Source organism: Vipera berus (genome assembly GCF_964194415.1).
Source record: "Vipera berus genome assembly, chromosome: 12".
Taxonomy (NCBI): Eukaryota; Metazoa; Chordata; class Lepidosauria; order Squamata; family Viperidae; genus Vipera; species Vipera berus.
The window spans coordinates 9522955-9550496 of NC_138215.1; the positions used below are offsets into that span (position 1 = coordinate 9522955).

Consider the following 27542-nt stretch of genomic DNA (forward strand, 5'->3'; position numbering starts at 1 on the left):
AATCCATGGTTTACACCTCTTCTGTTAGGTTAAATCCAAGCTATAATGAAACATTCCGCAAGCCTTCTTGTCATCAGTGATGACAAATTGCAGCCCTCTTGAACACTGGGAGGTTGAGAAGAGAAAGTACGGTAGTTGATTTATTAGGATAGCATAAATACTGTTTGTCTATCACTCTCAGTACTTGAGCATTGTGAAGAATTAGTGCAACATAGCTGTATTTGTTTATTTTCCTAACATAGGAAAAGGGGCACCCGTAAAATGCAGTCGTTGCAGCTGTATAGATCACAAACAAGTTTTTAAAACATTTATTGAAAAACTGGTCAGTTAACTTAAATCTTAATTTAATGACCTGATGAAGGATTTCTTTTTCTAAACAGAACTTTTAAAGGAGTGTTTTCTGTACACAGCGTTTGCCTGTCTTTTTCAGCCAAGCGTCCTTTTCACTCGTGCAACTGATACCATAACTCACAATCTTGTCTCTTGTTTCTTCTTTTTCATTTCTTCATTGTCCTGATAGCCAGTCTTACGTACTTAATTCCAGACTGAGGCCTAGATTCACACTCTATCTCTAAATAAAATAATTCAGAATGCACAAAGAATAAAAATCAAGACTCTATAAGGAAAGAGGAAGTATAAATAAAAAGGAATGCAGAGTTGAAGAGTTCAAAAAAGAAAAAGGGTTGACATTAATATAGTTCAAGCAGATGGTTTTAATCCTAATCTAGATATTCCTGTCTACCTTTGCTAATTTTCTATATAAATAGTCCAACATATTTGGAACAATACTTTGGTGTAGTGGTTAAAAGTATTGGGAGACCAGCTGCGTGATTTGGGGAACAGTCACTCATTCTCACTCATGGGAAAATATTTATTTATTTATTTATTTATTTATTTATTTATTTATTTATTTATTTATTTATTTATTTATTTATTTATTTATTTATTTATTTAAATCCCATTTATATCCCGCCCTTCTCCGAAGACTCAGGGCGGCTTACACTCTAAGCACAAATCAATGTGCTTAGCAATAGCCTTCATTCTATGTATATGCCTGCTTATTAGGGCTTTCGCCCCCCCCCCAGCGGCATTATTACAAAGTCAGCTTATTGCATATATATATGTGTGTGTGTGTGTGTGTGTGTGTGTGTGTGTGTAAATTTTTTGAATTGCTAACAAAGAATTAAAGGGAGACTGATGAGAGCAAATAAGTTTGAAATGCATATCAGTCTCCCTTTAATTCTTTGTTAGCAATTCAAAAAATTTACACAAATATGAGCTGTCACTATTGTGACCACTGCCTGTGGATGGCCCTGGGTTGGGCTGAAACAGGAAATAAGATTTGTCCCATGTTTGGGGCCTAGCAAGGTAATCTGAATACTTAGCAGACATTTAACATATATGTATGTATGTATGCAGTGCTTTCTTTGTAAAAGAAAAAGGTGCCGGAACTCACACATGTCATACAACCTGCCTTGCCTACTCTATAAGGTTCCATCCCCAAAAGGTGCCGGAACTCCGTTCTGAGCATTCTATGAGAAAAAAAGCCATGTATGTATGTATGTGTGTGTGTGTATATATATATATAAATTTTATATGGTCACCCAACTTGGTCTCAATGACTCCTGCTGGCTTATGACATCAGCTTCCATGGCAGTTGCAAGAATTCAATATTGACTGCAAATTGCACTCAGGAATCAGTGGCATTTCTTTCAACTTGAGTTGAAAGCTGAAACTTGAATTGAAAGAGCACTAAAATCAGAATTCATTCCTGGGCTCTGCAATTGCATCTGACAATTACATCCAGGGCTTCCCTGATAGAGATGAATTGAGAAAGAGCAGGATTGACAAAGCCTTCCTATCTCTACTTGGAGCCCACCAATAAGCAGCCTACCGATCAAATATGGTTAACCTTTCCCTAAAGCAGATTCCAGCTGCGTGGATTTTCCTTGTATAAAGCCATTCCGCTCTTCGATAAAATCAGTAGGAAGCCACACTTCTGAAATCATATTAAAACATTATTAAAAACTTGTCCAAACTGTTTTAGGTCTTATCAAAATTTAAATGCATGAAGATCTCTGTCTAAAAAGGTTATGCTCTAAATTCTTTCCCATTCTTAAGTGTTCGGAGTTTTGTTTTGTTTTTAAAAATAATAATAATAATTTCATTGCATATCCCCCCAGACTGCATATTACAAAAGAGGCTCTTTTTTTCAAGTTCTCTGCTAAGTCTACTGATCTGCAATAAAACCAATCATGGACTTTGGTTTAGATGTGGATGTAAAAAGTCTTATTTGGTGGGTTGGGTTTATGATACAGCAGGTAATGACACGAGATGGTACTGGCTGGGCATTAATTAATATTATTGTTATTTAGGAGAGGATTATTTAGTCCATTCTTCATTCCATTCTTCATACATTCCCCTTCCGTATCGCTGAGAGAGTTGTCTTCTTCTTCTTCATCACTCCGTTCATCTTTAACATTCTAGGAAGAGAGAACATCAAGAGCGTTAAGAAGAGTCAACTGTGCACTATGTGAATTGCTTGGTGTCACGTCAAACAAGGAGAGAAAAAAATGTGACGTTCAGAAGAAGTGTAAGCCGGCAGTTTTTGATCATCAGACACAAAGGATCAGGACCATATGTGAAGTTGGGATAAGTTTCAGTACCATTCAACCGACTTATGGGTAAGTGTTTTTGAAAAGTGTACATAGAAGTTCCAAAGCAATGAGAAAAGATTATAAGATTTTATAGTCGTTATGGGCATCTTTTCCATTTGTGGCACTCCCTAAAATTTGATGCTCTAGGGGGATTGTTTATGTTGCCTAAGCATAGAACTGGCCCTAGAGCAATCATATACACATATATCTTACACCAACTTTGCGGAGGTTTATGAATTATTTAGTTACTTTTTATACTAAAATAGTACAATGCACGTTAAACCTTTAGCTTGGAAGAATGTTACTTTGACAGCGACACAAAATATTCTTGCACAACAAGAACACATTTTCATTGGATCTTTGGCGGGGGGGTGTTTGTTGGGTTTGATTTGGGATTTTATTTTTGTAAATCACCCAGAGTTCTCTTGAATTGGGCAGCCATATACATTTTCTTAATAAGTAAATAAATACATCTTAAATTATTCTTAGATCTGCCTCTTCATATATATGCTCAAAAGGCCATATCACACTACTCTTAGGATAGTAGTCTAGCCAAGTTTGGGACTGAGCGGTCTGTCCTTGGTGCTCTCTGAGCTTGGTTATTTTCTTGCAGATGTTTCATTACCCAAACTAGGTAACATATCAGAACTGATGATGCTACCTAGTTGGGTAATGAAACATCTGGAAGAAAACCATTAAGCTCAGAGAGCACCAAGGACCCCACAGTTGTTGTCCTCTCTTTTTCCTCTCCACAAACCCCACTCCCTTCTAGCACCGATGATGTTACCTAGTTGGGTAATGAAACATCTGCAAGACCAACAAGCTCAGAGAGCACCAAGGACCCTACAGTCTACTTCCACCTCCTCTTCCTCCTTCTCCCCATCTCTGCAAACCCCACTTCCTTCTAGCACTTTGATGTTACCTAGTTGGGTAATGAAACGTCTGCAAGAAACCAAGCAAGCTCAGAGAGCATCAAGGACCCCCCTCCATTTCAACCCTGAGCTAGTAATATTCTCCTTTATTGGTACTGTAGGTAGGCATCAAACTTCAGAAACCATGCAAGTTTGGGATTGCCCATTTTCAGCTCAGTACACTTCGGTTTGATGAAAACGGAGCAAAGCTAGAACAGAAAATGAAAACATAAACTCCATCAGCTTTGGCCACACAGCACAGACTTCCTGGAGTTTTCTTTTCCGAAGTTATATGCAGAAGTGTATCCAAACAAACAATCTATAGTGTAAATATTGAAAGATAAACTTGGCAGACGATCAGATAAAGGAAAGGAAAAGCATCTTTCCGCACACAAACAATTGATGAGGTATCATGTTGGCCAAATCACCCCTAGGACTTCCTGGGTAGAATTTCCCTTTGCCCTGAACATAAGGCAACAAGTTCTTCTGGGGCTCCATGACGACCGTTGTTAGCATTTTACAGAGAGGGGGGGGAAAAGCCCTCCACGAATCAAAAAATAATATATGTGCCTCCTACAGAGAGCGGAAATATTTTGATGGAAACCTGGCTTACGTTCCAGGGTTGGGTCAGCAGGTTTTAAGGTTGCCTTGTTGATCAAGCTCTTGATGATGTGTCATTGTGGAGATGGCTCTTTGAATAGTCTCTGAGTGCTTTTTATATTGAACTTTATGCTGACTTTTGCTTTTGGACTATCAAAGGGAAAGGTATATGCATAATTGCTCTGTTGAAACATATGTGAAATTTTGCCAGATGGCATTAAGCATATTAAGGAGCCCAACCAGTTCTGCATCAAATGAATATATATTGTTTGGCTAAAAAGATAATAGAATAATAGAATGAAGAGAAGGATGAGGGGTGACATGGTAACAGTGTTCCAATATTTGAGGGGCTGCCACAAAGAAGGGGGGGGGTCAAGCTATTCTCCAAAACACCTGAAGGCAGGACAAGAAGCAATGGATGGAAACAAATCAAGGAGAGGAGCAACCTAGAACTAAGGTGAAATTTCCTCACAGGGAGGACAATTAACCAACGGAACAGCTTGCCTCCAGAAGTTGTGTGTGCTCCAACACTGGAGGTTATTTAAGAAGAGATTGGACAACCATTTGTCTGTAACGGTGTAGGGTTTCCTGCCTGAGCAGGGGGATTGGACTAGAAGACCTCCAGGATCCCTTCCAACTCTGTTATTTTGTTATCCTGTTAATTATTCCATGTATGTACATCTAATTTAAAAGTCAGCATTTGTTCATTTCAACATATAAACAGATGGTTACATGTAAATCTTGAGGATAACATTCAGCTGGCCCATTAATAAACGATTTGTGCAGTGATTAGCAACAGTTCTATTTATGTGTATTAGTACCGTATGACAGCCATCATTGCCCTATCATAGTTTGGTTCATTTTGAGAATATTTATCATGGGATGCTCATTTCTAGCCTACTTTGATTGAAAGCAATTTTTCCCAGTCTGGTGTTCTCCAAATCTATTAGATCACAATTCCCATAAACCATTGTCGATTTGCAGTTTTGACATTGGTGAATATATCTGTTGAGAATTTCCATTAAAGACAGAATATTGATGTCGGGGAAATTTGTCTCTTAAGGAAAACAACTTTAATAGCTGTGGGTTTTGCCAAATTACAAAGATTGGGAGATTTCTAAATTCTCAGGGATCAGACTGATGAGCCAACTCAGCAATTGGAAACTTAAAGGAACTATTGAGCAATGAAAATATGACTCCAACCTATCTGTAAATTATTGTTACCAAATCATTCCAGGGGCATCCGTGTAACTCCATCCACATTGTTAATATAATCAGCTAAAATAGCCAGCCCTTTCCTATAAAGTTTAACTCAAAAGTGAGTTTCCCCGAGTTAGAATGGGTATTACTCCAAAGGAAGTGTATATAAAATTATAGGCCCTCTATAGAACACAGATAGTTCTCGACTTATGACAAGTGAGCCCCAAAGGACTGTTGCTAAATGAGACATCTGCCCCATTTTACGACCTTTCTTGTCACAATTGTTAAGTCGGGGGTTTTCAAACTTAGCCCTTTTATGACTTGTGGACTTCAACTTCCAGAATTCCTCAGCCAGGCACGCAGGCTGAGGAATTCTGGGAGTTGAAGTCCACAAGTCATAAAAGGGCCAAGTTTGAAGACCCCTGTGTTAAGTCACTGCAGTTGTTAAGTTAGTAACACGGTTGTTAAGTGAATCTAACTTCCCCGTTGACTTTGCTTGTCAGAAGGTTGCAAAAGGGGATCCCAGAAACACACACACACACACACACACACACACACACATCCCAGGACACTACAACCATCATAAATATGAGTCAGTTGCCAAGCGTCTGAATTTTGATTACGTGGCCCTGGAGATGCTGCAATGGTTGTAAGTGTGAAACATGGTCATAAGTCACTTTTTTCAGTGCTCTTGTAACTTTCAATGGGCACTAAGCCAAACAGTTGAAAGTCAAGGACTGTCTGTAAATGACAAAACAGCAAGTAATCTTGATTGGGAGTGATCCTGCAAGAAGAAACGAAAGGCGGTTGCCTTTTACGTTTCTACCCAAACAAACCACATTAATTTGCCGTTCTCAAATCTAAGTCCTGGCGTGTCCGTGCCTTTTCTGAAACCAAAACAAGCCTCCAATATTATCATTCCTTACATCTTGCCAAAGCTCAGTGCTTCTTTTCAGGTTTGCTTCATAATTGTTTGGCTGAATCCAGTGGAGATATAATGTCTGTAAGTAAACAGTTTTTAATACTGGTTGCAGACTTCCTTTATTCTGTTAACTGGGTTATTGAAATTCAATAAGTTCTCCCGGGCACAAATCTCTGGACTCATGTCAAAAGCCTAGGTGATCAAGTGTGAATCCCGAGGTCCCACTGTTTTCTGAGTGAATCCAATTATGAATCTATTCTTGGCAGTAAAAACAAAGGACACCATCCCAAGACTTCTAGTATTGTTTTAAATGCCTTTGTTAACCCTAAAATGATGCTGTGAGTCAAGCTGAAGGGGTTTCTTGCTATGAGAATTTGATCATCTCAAAGCTAACCAAAACCAATCCAAAACAATTTAGATAATAAGATTTACTGCATCCTGCTGAGTACTGTAATTGGAGGGATTCAAAGAAAAACTGTAGGCTTGCATTTTCCTCTAATCCTTTCTTTGAAACTTTCCTCTGTGTATATTCATCTATTCTGAAAGATCATTCATGATGCAGTTTGTTTTCTAGACCGCCCTGACTACAAGGACCAGCAATCTTACTGAATTATCCATTTCGGTTTGCAATTTAACCTCGCTTCCTTCTCATCTACTGCTGTCAGCTAAGCGATTTTTAGCAACCAAACACTTAATCTGTGATTAAACCTGGACATTGGAAGGGGCCCACATCCCAGTTATTAATAAACGTTGCTTCTATATGGAAACTTGGTTGGCAAATTCAAACTAGGTTCTCCTTTGCCGGAAAGTGCATTCTTGTAAAACGTGGCTTAGTTCATTCCACAGCTGCCCTCTTTGGAGAAACGCCCCAGATGAGTCTAGAACAAGGGTGTCAAACTGCCAGCCGGCGGGCCGGTTGCATCATGCAGAAGCTGTGCCCACCCTGGCTCCAGCAATGCAAAAAAAAGTTGCAATACGTTGCCACAAGTCACGTGACGTGGCGAGTTTGACACCCGTGGTCTAGAATAAATCCCCACTACTTCAGGACTTCTTCATAGTTGGTGGATCTGGCAGGTAGTCCTTGACTTATGGTCACAACTGACCCCAAAATTTCCAAAAGTGAGTTTTGCCCCATTGTGCCAGCTTTCTCACCACAGTTAAGTGAATCACTGCAGTGGATAAGTTAGTAATACGGTTGTTAAATGAAATTGGCTTTCCCAATGATTTTGTTTGTCAGCACTTATTAGGATAAAATACAAATGTGAAACAAATCTATACACAGCTGAAGTTCAGCATGACAGGGATGAGATAAGAAAGCACCACATTCAGTACCTCCCTCCAGTTTGTTGAAAGAAAATGCTACTAGTAATAATGATAACAACAATAATAATAATGTTGTTTGTAGAAGATCACCCAGACTGACTACAAACAACGGCATAACAAAGTAGCAACAATGGTGCATTGGAAGATCTGCAAGAAATATCATTTGCCTGCAAACAAGAACTGGTGGGACCATAAAATAGAAAAAGTCATAGAAAATGAAGAAGTTAAATTGCTCTGGGACTTCAGAATTCAAACAGACGAGCACCTGCCACATAACACCCTAGTCTTAACAATTGTCGATAAGAAAGACAAAAAAGTCTGGATCATGGATGTGGCAGTGCCTGAAGACAGCGGAATAGGAGAGAAAGAACTGGAGAGGATAACAAAATGCTAAGACCTACAAATAGAAATAGAACGACTGTGGCAGAACAAAGCAAAGGTAGCACCAATAATAATAGGCGCCTTGGGTGCAATCCCCCCCAAAACTGGAGCACCTCTTGAACACCATCGGCATTGACAAATTCACCATCAGTCAATTGCAAAAGGCGGCTTTACTGGAAACAACTTCCGTCCTGCAACGATATCTGTAACACCATCAAACATCCACATCTGCCTATCCCAGGTCCTTGGTAAGGACTCCATAGGTAGACAAAAATGCCAAATCCAGTCTGAACATCTGGCTAACTGTGCAATGATCAATAATAGTAATGATCAGAATAGAGCTGGAAGGGACCTTGGCGGTCTTCTAGTCCAATCTCCTGCTCAAGCAGGAGAACCATTTCAGACAGGTATGATACATGGCTGTATCATAAATACATGCAAGTTGCCAACCACCCAAATTCCGATCCTGTGACCATGGGGATGCTGCAACAGTCATAAGTATGAAAAACAGTTATAGGCCACTTTTTTCAATGCCCTTGTAACTTTAAACAGTCACTAAACAAATGTTTGTAAAGCGAGGGCTACCTGTACAATATATATATATATTTATTTTTTTATATTTTAATTCCATTTATATCCCGCCCTTCTCCGAAGACTCAGGGCGGCTTACAAGCTTAGCAGTAGCCTTCATTCTATGTATATGCCTGCTTATTAGGGCTTTCACACACCCCAAGCGGCATTATTACAAAGTCAGCTTAATTGCCCCCAACAATCTGGGTCCTCATTTTATCTACCTCGGAAGGATGGAAGGCTGAGTCAATCTTGAGCCTGGTGGGATGCGAACCTACACTAATTGCAGGCAGCTGGTGTTACTTAAGGAGGCATTAGCCCACTGCTCCACCAAGGCTCTTAGGAAAGTGTCTATGGAGATTTTTGGTCATCCAGGTCTTGGTTGTCCCAAAAGTGCTTTTTCAAAAGGCAAATGGACTTGGTTTTCCTTGCAGACATTTCTCTCGTCATCCAAGAAGCTTGGTCAGAACTAAAAAAGCTTCCTGGAGGAGAAGCAAAATATCTTCAAGGAAAAAACAAAGTCCAGTTGCCTTTTGAAAAAGCACCTTTGGGATACATAGGAAAGCCTTTTGTTTCGCCTTTGATTGAGAAATGATGCTCTTTTCTAGGGTGGGCAATCAATTTGCCCAAGGGGTCATATGAAAAACTGGGATTGCTATGGATGGCCAGACTAACAGGGCTGTGAGAGGCATATAGGTACACACAAATGTAAATTGAAAATAAGCAGTCACGTACAAAATAAAAGCAGTGCAGTTGCATTGTGTGCACGGTGTACACTTGAGGTGTTTACATTTGATTTCTAATTTCCGATTGACCTCAGGCAGGCAGGACACGGGCAGTCAAAAGGCTGTAAAAGGCCCAGGTCTACTCTGTCTGGTAAAAGTTCTCTCCCTGCCAAACATTTAAATCTGAATGGAACTTAAATGTTAAGTTAATTAAAAGTTAACTTCAAAGTTAACATTTAATACTCTACATCTAATTGCTATGCTAATTCCAGCCTTCGCCAACTAGCTATGCAGGAGACCCACTCTAAAGGGAAGTTGCCCAAAACCTAACCTTTTTTTGCCTAAGTAAAAAAGGCAGGGGAAAAAAAATGGAATTCTAGACGCTTACAGGAACATTCCACTTGTTTAAATCCTTGGCTAGCTAAGAGGAAGTGACACCATCTTCCCCAAATAAAATAAAAATAAAAAAGCCACCCAGATGTAGGAGGAAATTAGAGTGTCACGGAGATTCTCAAAAAACATTTTCTGAGAGAAACTCTACTCGGTTCGACACTGTTTCGAGACCTGGTTTGGAAACTGATTTGATGGGGTTTGAGCCAAAATACTGGGGAGGAAAGGGAAGAGGACACTAGATATTAAATAATATACAAAATGGGGTTGAGATAGTGACAGCAAGCGTGTTATGAACTGTTCTAGTCTTCCCAAAATGCGGATCAAATTGTAACATAAAAAAAATAAGGTCTATACTTTTTCCAGTTATTGGCGAGTGATTATGCACCCTTCGAACAAAGATAATTTGTTCATGAAGAAAAATAGCCAAGGAGCAGACATCAGCCCCTCCCTCTCTCTCATATGCTACTTCTTTAGGAGCTCTGGTGCTGCAGTGGTTAGAATGCAGTATTGCAGGCAAACTCTGCCCACAACCCAGAGTTCAATCCTGACCAGCTCAAGGTTGACTCAGCCTCCCATCCTTCCAAGGTTGGTAAAATGAGGACCCAGATTGTTGGGGGCAATAGGCTGACCCCGTCAACCTCTTAGAGAGTGCAGTAAAGAACTATGAACTGGCATACAAGTCAAAGGGCTACTGCTATTTAGAGGCACTCAAGATTCCCCCACCACAGAGGAAAAAAATGCTGAACCCTGATGTGTCTTTTCCTTAAATCCAAGAACGTTTTCTCCATTTGATTTTGCAGATTCAAATTAGAGGTTACAAAGCTTTTTCGCTGTGTGTGTAATAGAACAAGGTTCCCAAAAGAGGGTTTCAAATAGTTTGACTTCAGATCTTCAGTTCACTTATAAAAAGTAACTGTCATGAGATGTGGAGATAACAAGAATTTACATGGTGTCTAAGAAAAACCCCCAGACAATTTCACAGAGACCCCTTACCGCTATTAATTTGTATGTTCTGAAGTTGGAAGCAAACAGCAGAGAAAGAACTGTGATTTTGGGGAGGGGGCATTACTCATGTGTCTGCTGGAAACAGTTGGCTTGCAGTTGGTGGAAACATTATTCTGGCTATGTGAAAATAGATTGGAAAGACCCATTCTTGAGTCTGGAACTGGGATGCCTCAGGGGATCTAGCATATTAACAGATGTTTTGTTTGGGGAAAAAGTGAATAGCAAAGTACATCCATAATTAGCAAAGCTGAAATACAGGAAAGTTAAAACAAGAGGTAAAGTTGTGAATGGCCCATGTAAACAAAATGGCACTGACATCTGACAATGTCATCAATTCATCAATCCTTGGCACATGCATTGCCATGGCGACCACTTGTTTTCTTCCTGTGTGCTTCACAGAAATTTAAGCAATAGAATCTATTTTAAAAAGTAGCGTTTTCCTTTACCATCTACTAAACATGCTCCTGTCGAAGCACCTGAGATCTGGTTTGTCAAGCCCAAGATCAGCATTGCCCACTCCACCTTGAATTTAATGAGAATGCAATCCAAAGAAAGTGATCAGTGTCGTAAAGGAAACGATCTGAGAAATCTGTTGGATCTCTGAATATCAGTGACAGCCAAATCAGGAGAGGGAGAAAAAGAATTTAAGACGATCAGCCACCCCAGTGTGGAAACCTATTCTTCCATCAAATCAAGTCAAGATTGATATTGAAAGTCTACCAGTTACATTAGGCTAGTAGTGTTAGTTTTTTTTTTAGGATGATTAAAAGGTTGGTCTTCCATCTACTGGGGGAAAGCAGTAGAGGGAAAACTTGATTGTGAAGAAAAACGATTTTCAGAATCAAGACAATCAATAACCCGTTTAGAGAATGAATTGTATTTCAAGAGGAGATGACTGGACAGTACATTTCGAAACTATTCATTAGCAGGTAATTTGGGTTGATCCAGAGATTCCAGTTGATTTTTCACAAGGACACAGCTGTCCTCACATCAAACATCCAAGTTTGAATACCTCTGATAAAGCATGCATAGACCACACACTGCTTACCTTATCATTGCCTATTTTAGCCCAAGCTGGTATAGGAATCCTGAGCACCTGGAAAGGGTAACTGGTTGTAGAATAAACAACACCCAAGATGCAAGATGCTGGGTTGGCCCAGGGAAAGGTGATCTTCTGCTCACTTCTTGAATTCAAACTTAAATGTTTGGCCTTGAAGATTTGACACCATAGTTGTGGTTTGTAGCTATGTTCTTCATTGGAAGTCATAAAACCATTGCTTGTAAAACTGTCATTTAAACTAAGAATATAAGGAGTTACGTGCTTATGAAAGAAAAGTCAATTCTTTAACTCATCCTTTTCTCAATCCTAGCACATAGGTAGCAGCCCGATTCTGAATTTAGGTGGCTGCATTCATGTTTCCCAACATGGCGTCCATCTCTGTTTTCTCTGTGGAGATTCTCTGTCATCCAGGTCACAGTTGTCCCAAAGGTGCTTTTTCAAAAGGCAGCTTGACTTTGTTTTTCTTTGAAGGCATTTCGCTTCTCATCCAAGAAGCTGAATGAGGAGCGAAACGTCTTCAAGGAAAAACAAAGCCCAGTTGCCTTTTGAAAAAGCACTTTGGGGATCTCTGTTTTCTCCTCCTGTAGCCTGAGAGAGCAGGGAGTTTTGAAATCCAATATATTCAGAGTTCACCAGCTCAACTTGATTACCCAGTTTTTGTGATTTCCAGTTTTGAAATAGCAGTAACCTTTTTTCACTTCTTTGCGCATAACATTTCGCTACTCAGAGGCCCTTTGCAGGAAGGCTACTAAGAAAGCGATGCATTTAAATATCTAGTGTACTGTCCATCCTTACCTTCACAAAAATGAATTTCTTCAGAATCTTGAAAACTAAATAGGCCCAATAGAGGTGAAGACCTTGGAGGACCAATAGCTGCCCATTGTATACAAAATATGCTAGGACAAGTGTCTGGGTATAAAACACAGGATAATATAGTGAGGCCCGTAAAATCCTGTTAGGAAAACAAGAGGGGAAAAAAACATTTTTAGCTGCTATTTCTCCTACCCTAAATTTAAGCATAAATATTCATATAGGTTATGAATATGTTTGGCAAACATGAATCATGTTTGGCATCCAGCCTAAAAAAATATCTAGAGTTCATTTGTTTCTTGGGTGCTTGCTAAGAACAGGTGTAGCATCCAGAGATCAGATTTCTCAAGCCAAACAGTCCAGAACAAAACTTACCAAAATGGAAAGAGAATGAGCCGTGTGATAAAGAACACAACTGCGAAAATGAGAAACAGACCACCGCAGGTATTATCCCAGCGAGCGTAGTTAAACAACTTTGCAGCCTGAAATTGAACAATTTGGAGAAGTTACCACCTTGGGATCATCTCCTGAAAAACCATCAGCTGTAACTGGTTGGAGAAAAAAAATGCTTAGTGAGTTCTGGAAGTGACATTTCCTTCTCAGGATAAAATATAAATGCCTTTATAACAGCTGTGGCTGTGTCTTTTTCTCTGTTTTCATTTCTTATTTCTGTACTTATGGGTCTTCTCTTCTTTTGTTTAAATTTTTTATTATTTTTACTCTGTAACAATGTCTTTAATAAATGTAAAATATTGAAATATATTATGCTATACACACACACACACACACACACACACAGAGAGAGAGAGAGAGAGAGAGAGAGAGAGAGAGAGAGAGAGAGAGAGAGAGAGAGATACAGGTAGTCCTCGACTTTCAAGAGTTCATTTAGTGACAGTTCAAAGTTACAACGGCACTGAAAAATGAGACTCATGACCGTTTTTCACAGTTACAACCTTTGCAACATTTCCCGGGGTCACGTGATCGAAATTCAGACGCTTGGCAACTGACTCATATTTACGACGGTTGCAGTGTCCTGGGATCCTGGGATCCCCTTTTGCAGCCATCTGACAAGCAAAGTCAATGGGGAGGCCAGGTTCACTTCACAACTGTGTTTCTAAGTTAACAACTGCAGTGATTCACTTGACAACTGTGGCAAGAAAGGTTGTAAAATGAAGCAAAACTCACTTAACAGATGTCTCACTTAACAACAGAAATGTTGGGTTCAACTGTGGTCGTGAGTTCAAGGACTACCTGTATACACTCCCCTTCAACCCTAATCAAAGAGGAATCCATTGTTTTTACATCTTTGTAACTTTAGGAAGAGATACCTTTGAGGGGGAAAATCTACCCAATGTTAACGTTGGACACTTGGTCCAGAAACATTACTAGTTGGTAGCTGTCCCAGACAAAAGGTACAATATTTATATTTCAGTTATAAGGCCTATAAGATGTAACACTGCTTCCCTCTGACAAAAATAGTTTAGGACAGAGTCTTGAAGATATGTAGAACTGGTTCCAAAGTTGGTAGCAACATTGAGAGACAGCCTTGTCTGTTCTTGGGGGGCGGTGGGGGGATTGAGCTGGGTTAGGCCTTAGTTTCGTCTTGGAGGGAAGACCACCAGGTATGTTTTTTTTTCTGGGTCCAATGAACCAATATTTAAGGTCAGGCCTTGATGGGACAGCTCATCATTCAGGCTGAGGGTTCCTTTAGAACTCCTTCAGATATCACAGTGAATTAAAAATGATATTAACGAAATTCTGACGTGTAACTGAGCACAGGCATAGACAGATGTGGAGATTTACCTCTAGCCAGATATCTGCAGAATCGTGGACAATCATCACCACTGTTCCAAGACGGAGGTAATTGGCACTAAAGGAACAGAACATCAAGCTAAGGGCGGCAAAATGATGCACCACATGGGCCATGAAATCCTGAGGAAAAGAAATAGATAACTTCTTAAAGCCAAGAAGATTTTGGAAGGTGGAGATTGATGGCTCTGTCTTAGGTAAATTAGGATGGAGGTGCTGAAGCCAGTGTGGCCAAAAGGATTCTGGATGAGTAGCTGAAAATAAGGAACTCATCTATTTAACTGCTTCAAAGCCATAAAACGGCAATCCCCCAACTTTTTGGGCACCAGGGACCATTCTGCGGAGAGAGATTGCACTGGTAAGACCACACTTGGAATACCGCATCCAGTTCTGATCACCACAAAACAAAAAGGATTTTTAGATTACAGAAAGAGTTCAGAGAAGAACAACAAAGATGATTGGATTTGTGTGTGTGTGCAGGATAAAATATACAATGATAAAATATACAATGATAAAATATACAACTGCTCATACAATGAGCAGTTGGAGGAAGTGGGTGACACAACTTCTCCCAATATTTGAGGGACTGTCCCAGAGAAAAGGGTTCAACATATTCTCCAAAGCACTTGAAGATAGGACACGAAATAACAGAAGGAATCTTATCAAAGGGAGATCCAATCTAGAATTAAGGAGAAATGTCTTCCGTGAGTACAATTAATCAGTGAAACTTGCTTGTCTAGACATTGTGGGTGCTCCATCACTGGAGGTCTTCAAGAAGAGGCTGGACAACCATTTGTCTGGAGTGGTATAGGGTCTCCTGCTTGAGTAGGGGGTTGGAGTAGAAGACCTCCAAGGACCTTCCAACCCTGTAATTCTATATTCCAGAGGTCCCCAACCTTTTGGGCACCAGGGACCATTCTGCGGAGATTTTTCCAAGGACTGGAGGTGGTGGTGGTTCCATGTGATGCCTGCATCCTGTGGTTGGGGCTTTGCTTGTTTGTTCGGCCTGGTTCCTGGCATGGCATGGACCAGTGCCAGTCCATGGATCAGAGGTTGGGGACCTCTGGACATAAAAGGTAAAGGTAAAGTCTTGCCTGAGTCTAGGGAGCAGTGCTCACCTCTGTTTCTTGGCCAAGCCACCCAGTATTGCTTGGAGACATTTCGGTGGTTGTGTGGCCAGCATGACTATGCACTGAGGCGCACGGAATACTGTTACCTTCCCACCGAAGTGGTACCTATTTATCTACTTGCATTTGTGTGCTTCCAAATTGCTAGATGGGCAGGAACTGAGGCAAGTATCGGAAACTCACCCCATCCTGCAGGATTTGGGTCTCAAACCCGAGCTGTTGCCTTTCCAGCTAACAAGCTCGGCATCTTTAACCACTGAGCACCCCTAGCAAAGCCATATACTCTCTATATAAAGACCTGTTCTTTCTGAATCTCACTGAAAAATAGCGGTGGGCAATGGTGCACCTCACTTGGATGAGTAAGACATGAGTAGAAGTACTGAAGATATTCTACAAGGAAACAGCTGCAACGGGCAACGGGGCATAGTTTAATTTGGAGGCAAGCCAACTTTACAGGCGTGAGAGAATAACAAGGAAAAAGACCTAAGGTTGTTTTGAAGATAATTGAGTAAGTCTGAGTAAGTCTTAGCTCATTGTGGCTTTTTATTTTTTTAGTGCCGCCCAGCTTTCAATGCTACAAATAATCTGGGCCACCCTGAATGTCAGAGCAAGAATGGCTATCAAATTTAGAGTGACAAAGGATTCAGTATGCCATATATTTGTCCTCCTGACAGTTCTCTAGCATCCTGGAAACCAGGATCTGAGAGTGGCTTGCATCCTGTTCCTAAGCAGAGGACGTTGATGGTCCTCCTTACCTTCCGTTTAGTGTCAGTTCCCAGAGTAAAGAGCAATGACCAATAAAAGCTCATCTGGAGCATGTAGTACCAATATTGGGAGGGGAGCATGGGCTGCAAAGAGAGGTGAAAAGAGAAAAAGGCAATTACTTGTTGTTATGATTATGATCATGATTTATCACTTCTTGTTCTTATGCACACTGCGAGTTTATGCACTGGAGACAAATTCCTTGTGTCCAATCACACTTGGCTAATAAAGAATTCCTATTCTATTCTATTCTATTCTATTCTATTCTATTCTATTCTATTCTATTCTATTCTATTCTATTCTATTCTATTCTATTCTATTCTATTCTATTCTATTCTATTCTATTCTATTCTATTCTATTCTATTCCCATTTTCTATTCTATTCTATTCTTATTCCCATATTCTATTCTATTCTATTCTATTCTATTCTATTCTATTCTATTCTATTCTATTCTATTCTATTCTATTCTATTCTATTCTATTCTTATTCCCATTTTCTATTCTATTCTATTCTATTCTATTCTATTCTATTCTATTCTATTCTATTCTATTCTATTCTATTCTATTCTATTCTATTCTATTCTATTCTATTCTATTCTTATTCCCATTCTCTATTCTGTTCTATTCTATTCTATTCTATTCTATTCTATTCTATTCTATTCTATTCTATTCTATTCTATTCTATTCCCATTCTCTATTCTATTCTATTCTGTTCTGTTCTGTTCTGTTCTGTTCTATTCTATTCTATTCTATTCTATTCTATTCTATTCTATTCTATTCTATTCTATTCTATTCTATTCTATTCCCATTCTCTATTCTGTTCTGTTCTGTTCTATTCTATTCTATTCTATTCTATTCTATTCTATTCTATTCTATTCTATTCTATTCTATTCTATTCTATTCTATTCCCATTCTCTATTCTATTCTATTCTATTCTATTCTATTCTATTCTATTCTATTCTATTCTATTCTATTCTATTCTATTCTATTCTATTCTATTCTATTCTATTCTATTCTATTCTGATGGAACCAGTATTGGAGCAATAACTAGTAGAAGAAGACCAGAGCGTGGGGAGTCAAGAAAGGAATTAGTCCAAAGTCACTATGTTCCCACAAGCGGTTCAAATCCAGCCCTTCTCGAATTCCATCAACTCTTAACTAGCACCTGTGCTCGCTTCGGCAGCACATATACTAAAATTGGAACGATACAGAGAAGATTAACTCTTAACTAGCACCAGTTTAATTCTGACTTTTAATTGACTAGATTCTTGTATATAGGCATGAGCAATAAATCATCTCAACTGGAACTTAAAACATTGTCCTGATTCATCACATCTGATATGAAGAATCAAGACTATACAATTAAGTTCCAGTTAGCAATAGCAGTAGCACTTAGATGTATATATCGCTTCACAGTGCGTTACAGCCCTCTCTAAGTGATTTTCAGAGCCAGCATCTTGCCCCCAACCTCAGAAGGATGGAAGGCTGAGTCAACCTTGAGCTGCTCAGAATCAAACTCCTGGAGTGAGCAGTGAGTTAGCCTACAGTAAAAGGTAAATGTAAAGGTTCCCCCACACATGCGTGCTAGTCGTTTCCGACTCTAGGAGCCGGTGCTCATCTCCGTTTCAAAGCCGAAGAGCCAGCGCTTGTCTGAGGACGTCTCCGTGGTCATGTGGCCAGCATGACTAGACGCCAAAGGCGCACGGAACGCTGTTACCTTCCCACCGTAGTAGTCCCTATTTTTCTACTTGCATTTTTTACATGCTTTCAAACTGCTAGGTTGGCAGAAGCTGGGACGAGTAACAGGCGCTCACTCTGTTACCCGGCACTCGGGATTCGACCTGCCAAACTGCTGACCTTCTGATCAACAAGCTCAGCGTCCTAACCCACTGAGCCACTGCTATACTGCATTCTAATTCACTGCACCACCATGTCCCTAAGCAGATTTATCCTTTTGAGTTCCACCTGTAGCGAAGATGGACCTGGGAGGTCTGTCATTGTAAAACTGAGTACTACCTATATTAGCTTTTCATCCTCCCTTTTTATATATCTATCACTCAAGGAACCAAATATAACTTAATATGTCTAATACAGGGTATACTAATAATACTAGCAATAATAGCATTCCTAATGATGCATATTGAAGCCAGGTCACTGTTTGTGGTCTGATGATTCTTATTTGTTTCGTCACGATAGTTTCTCATGACCACATGAGAATGCTTCATTTACCATCTTCCCCTAAGGGAACCCTTTATTCCTGGAACCTGCAATCCAGAATGGTGAAACAGCTATTCATGTGCCATCAAAAATGAAGGTAGGACTATTTCTTCGCACAAAGTCAACGGTGGTACCTCCAAAGAACAAGAAGCACCGGCACCCGTAAGACACTCACATGGTTTGGATAGTTGAGCCACACGTGCCAAATGTCATAAAACCAGGATTTCTGGAAGGAATGTAGAATGAGACAGGAAAAAAAATCATTAACTGACCCACATGACAACAGTGCAAATCTCATCTCTGCCACCAACTCACTAGGTAACTTGGGGGCCAGGCATTATTTCTTTTTGCTGCTCATAAGGATAACCTTATTGGCCTCGCCCAAGATGGTGGCCACCCCAGAATGGAACTGAAAGTCAAAGACCTTCTGATTGTAGTTCACCTTTCTTCCTCACAGCTACCCCTGTGAAGTAGGTTGGGCAGAGAGAAGGTGGATTAATGCCCTCCCCCAACTCTGTGACTCTAGCATTAGGACTTGCATGTTCCTGGCCCACTCTAAGGATCTTCACCCTTCTCCATTTTTGGAAGATCCAAATTGGACATGGCTATGACAAGAGTCTTATGGGTAACTGAGAAAAAAACATACACAAAATACTTTGTTGAATGAAGGCAAATGTACATGTCTCAGGATAATGTTGCAGGATCTAATCTGGGACGGTTACCAGGACCAGAGGTTTAATCTTCCAAGCTTTTGGACTCGTGCTGGAGCCCATCCTCATGGAACTTCTCACATGTTCCAGTAGAGAGAAGCTGCCTGAGGATGGGCTGTAACATGAGTCTGAAAGCTTACCCAGATTGGATCCTGCAAAGTACTGTACTTTGTGAATCAAACACGTAGATATCAATTGGGGTTAAATGGTATGCAACTCTCTCAGTCATAAATGAAACTGCCAGCCCTGTGCCAATTTAAGCTTCAAGTGAACGTTTTGTTTCTCTGTTTTACCAAACCAAAGAGCCAATTTGATGTAGTGGTTAAGGTGTCAGGCTAGAAGCCAGGAGATTACAATCTGGCCTTAGACACAAACCCAATTGGGTGATATTGGGCCTGTCATTTTTTAAAATCCCATTTATATCCCACCGAAGACTCAGGTTGGCTTACAATCTAAGAAGCACAAATCCTCTCAGCCCTAAGAAGGAGGCAATGGCAAACCACTTCTGGAAAAAAACCTGACTGCAAAAAGCTTGTAGAACCTATCCAGGCAATCTCTGAGAATCGGGCATGTTTGTCATGGGAGGATGCAAAACTTTATCTAACCTCAAAATCATTATAGCGTTGGTAAACTGTTTCGATAAAACTGCCAAGAAAATTGCACAAAGACAGCCAAGCTGGGCCAGAAGGCATCTATATCTTTAAGAATTATGGAATTATAGGACCACGGAGGTCAAAACTGTCTTCTCTCCCAGGTCATTTTCTGACAGTGCAAATGTGTGTGTACTATTCCTGCTTAATGCCTCATCTGGTTTAATTCCCTTAATTTTAATGCTTCAGACAAAAGTGAAACAACCCAACCTCCCCATAAAATTACAAATTCTTGATTATCCCAATGAATCTCTCTGGATAATAACAGTAGAAGTTTAGCTTATCCTATTTGGGGGCAGATTACACCTGTCTTTATACTAACCCAAGTTTAACAACTCATGGGAAGCTGCTGTAAAAACAACCTCAGGTTAGGCTCTTACCACTTGAGTCCTCCTTCCCTGTCCCATATTTAACTTACATCACAGAGAAATATAATTCCAGCAATAAATGAGGTACTGTAGAATAAACATCGCCAACTGCAAGAATAAAATGAATTTTAATACCAAGGAGTTCACATGGACACAGAGGAAGATGGTAAGATAGAACAGACTTGTCTAGTCTTCTCATCATAGCTAGGAGAGCAGTACTGCCTGTTTACCCATCTCTCTCTTCCCAAATTAATTTGCCTCATTTTTATTATTTACATTAACTACAGTGATTTGAGCCACTTTTAAGTGTAACTGCAAAATAAGCCAGAGTACTGACAGAGAGTATTGGTAGCTCAGGGTTGAAATGTGGGATCCGTGGTGCTCTCTGAACTTGGTTGTTTTCTTGGAGAGGTTTCATTACTCAAACTAGCATCATCAGTGCTAGCTAGTCAGCTAACTAACTGGCACTGATGATGCTACCTAGTTTGGGGAATGAAATGTCCGCAAAAAACAACGAAGCTCAGAGAGCACCAAAGATTCCCCCAAGCTTTAAATTGTTATGTCACTTCATTACAGGAATAAATTGGCATTATTTCTGTACACACACACGAGGAAGCACAAGATATGGAAGTCATTAGAACAGAAGAAAAAATTAATTTCTAATCATATTCAAATTTAGTAAAAAAAAGGCCTATATCCATTTGGAAACTCAAGCTACAGCTTCAGTGTATTCAAGATTGGCTGGAGGAGGCTAAAAAGACAAGACGGTGACTGCAATTTTGCAATCGAAGCTGTAATGTAACATAATCAGTGTTTCTGGAGAATGTGCAAGACAAGGCTCATGGATAATAGGATAATAGTTTATTATTGTTATTATAGTTGGCTGCACAATCAGCCAGATGTTTAGACTGGATTTAACATCTTTATCCACCTGTCAAGTCCATCTCAAGGACCCGTGTTAACGTTGTTGTTGTTGTTTGATATTATTATTTATTTACGTTGACTGACAAGAAAGGAAATATCTGGTTATCCAATATCCAGAATGCCACTAAATATCAAATTTCTGGCTATTTTTCTACCTGAGAAGATTTTTGTTTTTTACAAGCAGAGAATGGAGGACAGCGGGCTCTTTTCTTACCAAGCTTCCTTGAATTTTTTATGCAGAGTTGGGATTTCTAGGTTGCGTCTTCGCCTGAACCATTTTTCCACCTGGTGCACAGTCCAATTACACTTTTTAGCTAGACTACGCGTTTCTGACTGCAAGGTTGGAGAAAGAAGGAGGCAGAAATCAGCATGCTGGAAGTCAAGTTATCAAAACAAGCACTGCAGCTTTTATGAGGAGGAGGTCACTGTCCACCCTTCTCAGAGAGCAAATGTGTTTGTTAGATTAAAAGTTTCATGACACTAAAAGTTCTAAAAACGACCCCATCATTGTTTTAAAAAGCACTATATGGATATTCAAATGAAGAAATGCTAATGGTTTAAGCTTTCTTAGACTGGAGACTGCCTAATCCACTGGAGACTATGTACAGGGAAGGTCAGAAAAAAGGCTAGGGGTGACATGACAGCAGTGTTCCAGTATTTGCGGGCTGCCACAAAGAAATAGGGGTCAAGCTATTCTCCAAAGCACCTGACGGCAGGACAAGAAACAACGGATAGAAGCTAATCAAGGAGAGAAGCAACCTGGAACTGAGGAGGAATTTTCTGACAGTGCGGAGAATTAACCAGTGGAACGCCTTGCCTCCAGAAGTTATGGGTGCTCCATCACTGGAGGCTTTTAAGAAAAGCCTGGACAGTCATTTGTTTAAAATGGTATAGGGACTCCTGCTTAAAAGTAGGGGGTTGGGTAGAAGACCTCAAAGGTCCCCTTCTGTTAAGAGCATCACTTTTCTGGGTCTTCTGCTCTTCAGAGCTGCTGCACCTCCTTGCGACTCCTCCCCTTGTTATCTTGCAACATAATTCCTAATCGATGAAAAATGCATCAGGATGCATCTCATTTTTTTTTTGTTTTTTTAATCCCATTTATATCCCGCCCTTCTCCGAAGACTCATGGCGGCTTACAATCTAAAGCACAAATCAATGTGCTTAGCAATAGCCTTCATTCTATGTATATACCTGCTCATTAGGGCTTTCGGGGCCCCCAAGCGGCATTTTTACAAAGTCAGCTTATTGCCCCCAACAATCTGGGTCCTCATTTTACCTACCTCAGAAGGATGGAAGGCTGAGTCAACCTTGAGCCTGGTGGGACTCGAACCTGCACTAATTGCAGGCAGCTGGTGTTACTTAAGGAGGCATTAGCCCACTGCTCCACCAAGGCTCATTGTGCTTCAAAGGGTTGGGAATTCAATGATATATGAAAGAAGCCAGATTGACCAACAGCCTTCCCATGCCACCCGTTTGTTGAAACTCCACCACAGTTAAAAAGTTCAGAATATGAGAATCTTCAGCAGCAGCAGCGGTGGCGGCCTAGCTGTGCAGAGAAGCAGTTTAGTTTGCTCATGCTTCAGAAAACAAAATGGTCAGGATCACCTAAATGAGGTATCCACGCCAAACACAATCTCTTTCCATAGCTCCTTCCCTTCACTTCAGTGCTAAATTTAGTGGAAAGAACACAGGTCCTCCTCGAGTTACGACTCTAAAGGAGCCCAAAATGTTCATTGCTAGGCAAGAAAGTTAAGGGTTGTTGCACGGCTCACTTGTTAAGTGAGCTGTTCCCCATTCTACGACCATTTTGCTACAGTTGTTAGGTGACTCGTGCAGTTATTAAATGAATCTGGCTTGCTCCATTGAGTTTGCTTGTCAGAAAGCAGCTGGGAAGGTTGCAAATGGAGATCAAATGACCACGGGACAATGCAACTGAGATAAGTCCATGCCAGTTGCTGAGTACCTGAATTTTTTTCCCAGGGATGTCGTAACTTTGAACAATCAGTAAATGAATGGTTGTAGGTTAAAGACTATCCTCTTTATAAAGCAAGGCAGAGCTAATCAAAATCACTTCATATCTTTATTCTCATACATGCAGATGACGAGTCTGCGTTCCAGCCCGTTTTCAAATTGTGAGGCAATCATGCAAGGCAGGTAAAAAATTGCCCAGCTTTGTACAGCATAGAGCTTGGAAACTCACAGAAGCTGGGACAACCCCTTGCGCCCGCAAATGAATTATGCCAATCTAAGACTTGTAAGCTTGTTAGTTCCAATAACCCTGGTTTCAATGGGGCTTCAAACTCCTTGGAAATGAAAGATAAGATCTGGTTTTTAATCAGGCTAGGGAAGTTGTGGCAAAATATGCATAGACCGGATGAATATTTCCCAACAGTCTGGACATGTGTGAAATTTTCACCCCAGCTCCCTTTAGTCTTAGCAACAATGAGTACACAAGGAATTACCTAATACTAAATAAACTGATGGATTGTGATACTAAGAGTTGTGATTCTTAAGTATTCTTTGTTAGATAATACTTTGCTCTGTTGCAAAGAAGAAGTGTTTGTGGGATGGGGCTCCCACACTAGCAACAACCCCTGAAAAAAGACCATTTTGTTGTGATGGCATATATAACAGTGCGTTTTTGTGTGCTGTTTGTTCATGCACAGGAATGTACTGAAAAGGCATTAATGTGCTGCATGCACGCACTCTCGCAGGGTGTAATCTTTATACAGGTAGTCCTTGACTTACAACACTTTGTTTAGTGACCATTCAAAGTTACAATGGTAGTGAAAAAAGTGACTTATGACCTCTTTTTCCCACTTACAATCTTTGTAGCATCCCCATGGTCACGTGACAAGTATGAGGGTTGCAGTGTCCTGGCGTGATGTGATCCCCTTTTGCAACCTTCTGACAAGCAAAGTCAATGGGAAAGCCAGATTCACTTAACAGCCGTGTGGCTAACTTAACAACTGCAGTGATTCACCTAACCAGCTGTGGCATGTAAGGTCATAAAATGGGGCAGAACCAGTGGTCGGATTCAGCCTATTCTATTCTATTCTATTCTATTCTATTCTATTCTATTCTATTCTATTCTATTCTATTCTATTCTATTCTATTCTATTCTATTCTATTCCATTCCATTCCATTCCATTCCATTCCATTCCATTCCACTCCACTCCACTCCACTCCACTCCACTCCACTCCACTCCACTCTTTCGTTATTCTGTTCTGTTCTGTTCCGTTCCGTTCTGTTCCATTCCATTCTTTCATAACTCATTCTATTCTATTCTATTCTATTCTATTCTATTCTATTCTATTCTATTCTATTCTATTCTATTCTATTCTATTCTATTCTTACTCTACTCTATTATTACTCTATTCTATTCTATTCTATTCTATTCTTACTCTACTCTACTCTATTATTACTCTATTCTATTATTACTCTACTCTACTCCACACCACTCCACTCCACTCCACTCTTTCGTTATTCTATTCTATTCTATTCTATTCTATTCTATTCTATTCTATTCTATTCTATTCTATTCTATTCTATTCTATTCTATTCTATTCTATTCTTTATTACTCTACTCTACTCTACTCTACTCTACTCTACTCTACTCTACTCTACTCTACTCTACTCTACTCCACTCCACTCCACTCCACTCCACTCCACTCCATTCCATTCAAATGTGATGGACAGCAGGTGAGGTCTTCAACAGCATGGCTGGTTAGGGAATTCTGAAGCTGAAGTCCACAGCCCTTAAAGTTTCTCAGGGTTGAGAAACACTAAGTGGAGAACTTGTAAGAAGCATGCAGGGGGCTAACAAGATTGGGAAACTCCAGGTGTTACTGAACTACAATTCTGACACCCCTCTCTGTGAGCTATCGTCTGGAGTTCATGCTCTGAAGGTTGGCTGGCTCACCACCATCCCTGGGCTGCAGAACCAGGCAGTGATTTGGGGCATGAAAATCTCCCATGGGACAATTTAAAAATAAAAAAAAAATCCTCACCTGGGATGGCTTTTTTGTGCACCTCCGGAAAAATTTTTCCAGGGTGGGATTATCCTGTGGTTTGATCCGCCTCACATTCTTTATGCCCAGATAGTCAGCCAGAGGAAGAGCAATATGTCTGAAAGAATTTTTAAAAAAGGAAGTTTGTAAATGTAATGATTTCAGTATTAGGCTAAGCTGTATTATTGCACAGGAAAATTAAGCGCTGCCTGCTTGGGCTGAAGGACAGGTTTCCTGTGTTCATGGCAGCAACCCATTTGCTTTCTCTCATGGGGAGTTGTGGAAGAATCCCTCGGTTGTTGCATTGTGTCATCTCTTCATTAGCATAGCTTAGTCCATGTTCCAGGACAGATGAGCCTTCCTTAAATTGGGCATCCTCCAAAGGGTTTAAAACAACAATTAGAATTGCAATAGTGGTGAATATCTGTATCTGTTGACACACTCACACCTGAAGCCCTTATAAGCGTAAGAACACAGACACAGACTGTAATGTATTGGGCCTTGTTTTACTGATTGTACCATGTGGGGTTTGAATGCTGGAAGGTTGCTTAAGCAGGGAGCTGGCTAATGGCTCCCAGCTTCTCAGACAATCCGTCTCCAGCGCTGCCATTGGCTGCCTCTAGGGCGGCAATAGGTTGCTTCAAACCTATTGGCCGCCACCTAGAGGCCAGGGTATAAATAGCTGGATTCACAACCCTGTTTCCCAGTTCAGTTCCTGCAAGCAAATAAAGAATGTTCCTGACTGAACTTACTCGCCTCGTCTCTTCTCTCAAGCAACAAACCCAGTACACAACACAGACAATCCCCTAAACTCCGCTGAAGATGTTACCTAGCCTGGTAACGAAACATTTGGAAACCAACCCACAAGCTTGGAGAATGAAGCTTCAGCAGAATTTCCAGCTAACACGTACCTTTCAGATGGCAGATCCAACCCATTTCTTTCTAGTAGTTAAGGAAGTTATACCACAGGTGCATGGAACAGTAGGAAATTGTTATTTTGAATTTTTTGAAGCGGAAAATAAGATTTCTTTAAAAAAGAAAAGAAAAGAAAATGTTTACCTTTCAACAAAGAACCTGATAACCAACATCACAAAGGCATATGGAATTGTGGCAAATAGCATTCGTGGTTTGGGAAAGATGTATCCATTATGATCTTCTAAATCTGCCCATGTGCAGTTAGCAGGCATCCATATGTTCTCCCACCAAAACCAGCTGTATATAGTTTGTATTATGTAATGCATTGTAAGTGGGCTGTAAAGAAATAAAAATTGAAGCAAATTAATTCCATTTACAGGTTAAAAACTAATACTCTTTATATGGATCCAAACAAACTTAGCTGAATTTACATCCCATTGAAATCAATGAGAGAAAGTATCTGTCAGTCAAGTGCTATTATATGAAGAGCCTCAAGTTTCCATGAAATGGGAATTAATGTCAACAGTCTTTTAAATCAGGCCACTGAGCCTACTCATTCCAATATATTTACAGATAAGGACAAGATGCACGCTGCCAATCAACCAAAATGAATTATTCATGATACGGCAGTAGAACATATCCTTCTGTTTCACAAGTTCTTAGGTTCAACTCAATTTTTCAAACAGGACTACAAAATAGTCAAGCAATTCTTGGCTGAATGAACTTACACTTTGACGTAATAGAAGTTGGCTTCCCAAAGTTTGATTTATAACTTGTGGAAGTCAGCTCTGGAGTGTGTAAAAGCCCTCGCCATGACTGCAACCTTCTCCTATTGCAGACGTCATGAGTCCAGATTGTGCATAGGGCAGTGATGGGATTCAGCCGGTTCGCACCAGTTTGGCAGAACCGGTAGCTAAATTTTGTTAAGTTCGGAGAACCGGCTGAATGCACACCACTTCCAGAAGTCCGTTCTAGGCCTGGAGGCCTGGAGGAGGTCTCCCAGGCCTAGAACGGCCTGCTGGAAGTGTGGGAATGCCACTTCTGGAAGTCTCGGAGGCCCAGGCCTGCATCCACGCAGAGAACCAGTTGTTCAGAGATTTGAATTCCACCACTGGCATAGGGTCTTTTTGAGATAGTACAATCCCATCCAGCACCAGAGATGGTATAGCTGTAGAGCCAGAGGGCCTTAAAGCCCAAAGCCATTCAATCTTGCCAGGCTTTAGCTGAAGCCTGATGTCTTCCATCCAGACACTCAAAGCCTCCAGACACCAGAATAGGAGATCTAGTACAGCACTGCTTACTTCACCAGAAGCAGAGATGTACATCATCACCCCAAGGTGACAGTTGAGTTCGCCCAGCAATCTCATGTAGATGTTAAGTCCTGGGAACTCAACTGCCAACTTGGAGATAAAGTCAAGGAACTCAAGCAGGAAGATTGCTAGGAAAACAGCAAGAATCCCAACTGATCCCTAGAGCCCAGCTTAATAAGCAG

The 27542-nt window shown here is 40.4% G+C and overlaps 1 protein-coding gene across 1 annotated transcript; it reads right to left on the minus strand.

Annotated features, from left to right (window-relative positions):
- Positions 1-2351: 2351 nt before the first annotated feature.
- CERS3 (ceramide synthase 3) lies at positions 2352-26376 on the minus strand (the record flags this gene model as incomplete). Its single annotated transcript, XM_081337703.1, has 10 exons — positions 2352-2483; positions 12543-12699; positions 12933-13039; positions 14361-14489; positions 16249-16341; positions 18648-18698; positions 20251-20308; positions 21339-21457; positions 25136-25253; positions 26195-26376. 10 exons carry the CDS (start codon positions 26374-26376, stop codon positions 2352-2354), a joined length of 1146 nt encoding a protein of 381 aa, XP_081193829.1.
- Between the last annotated feature and the right edge of the window lie 1166 nt (positions 26377-27542).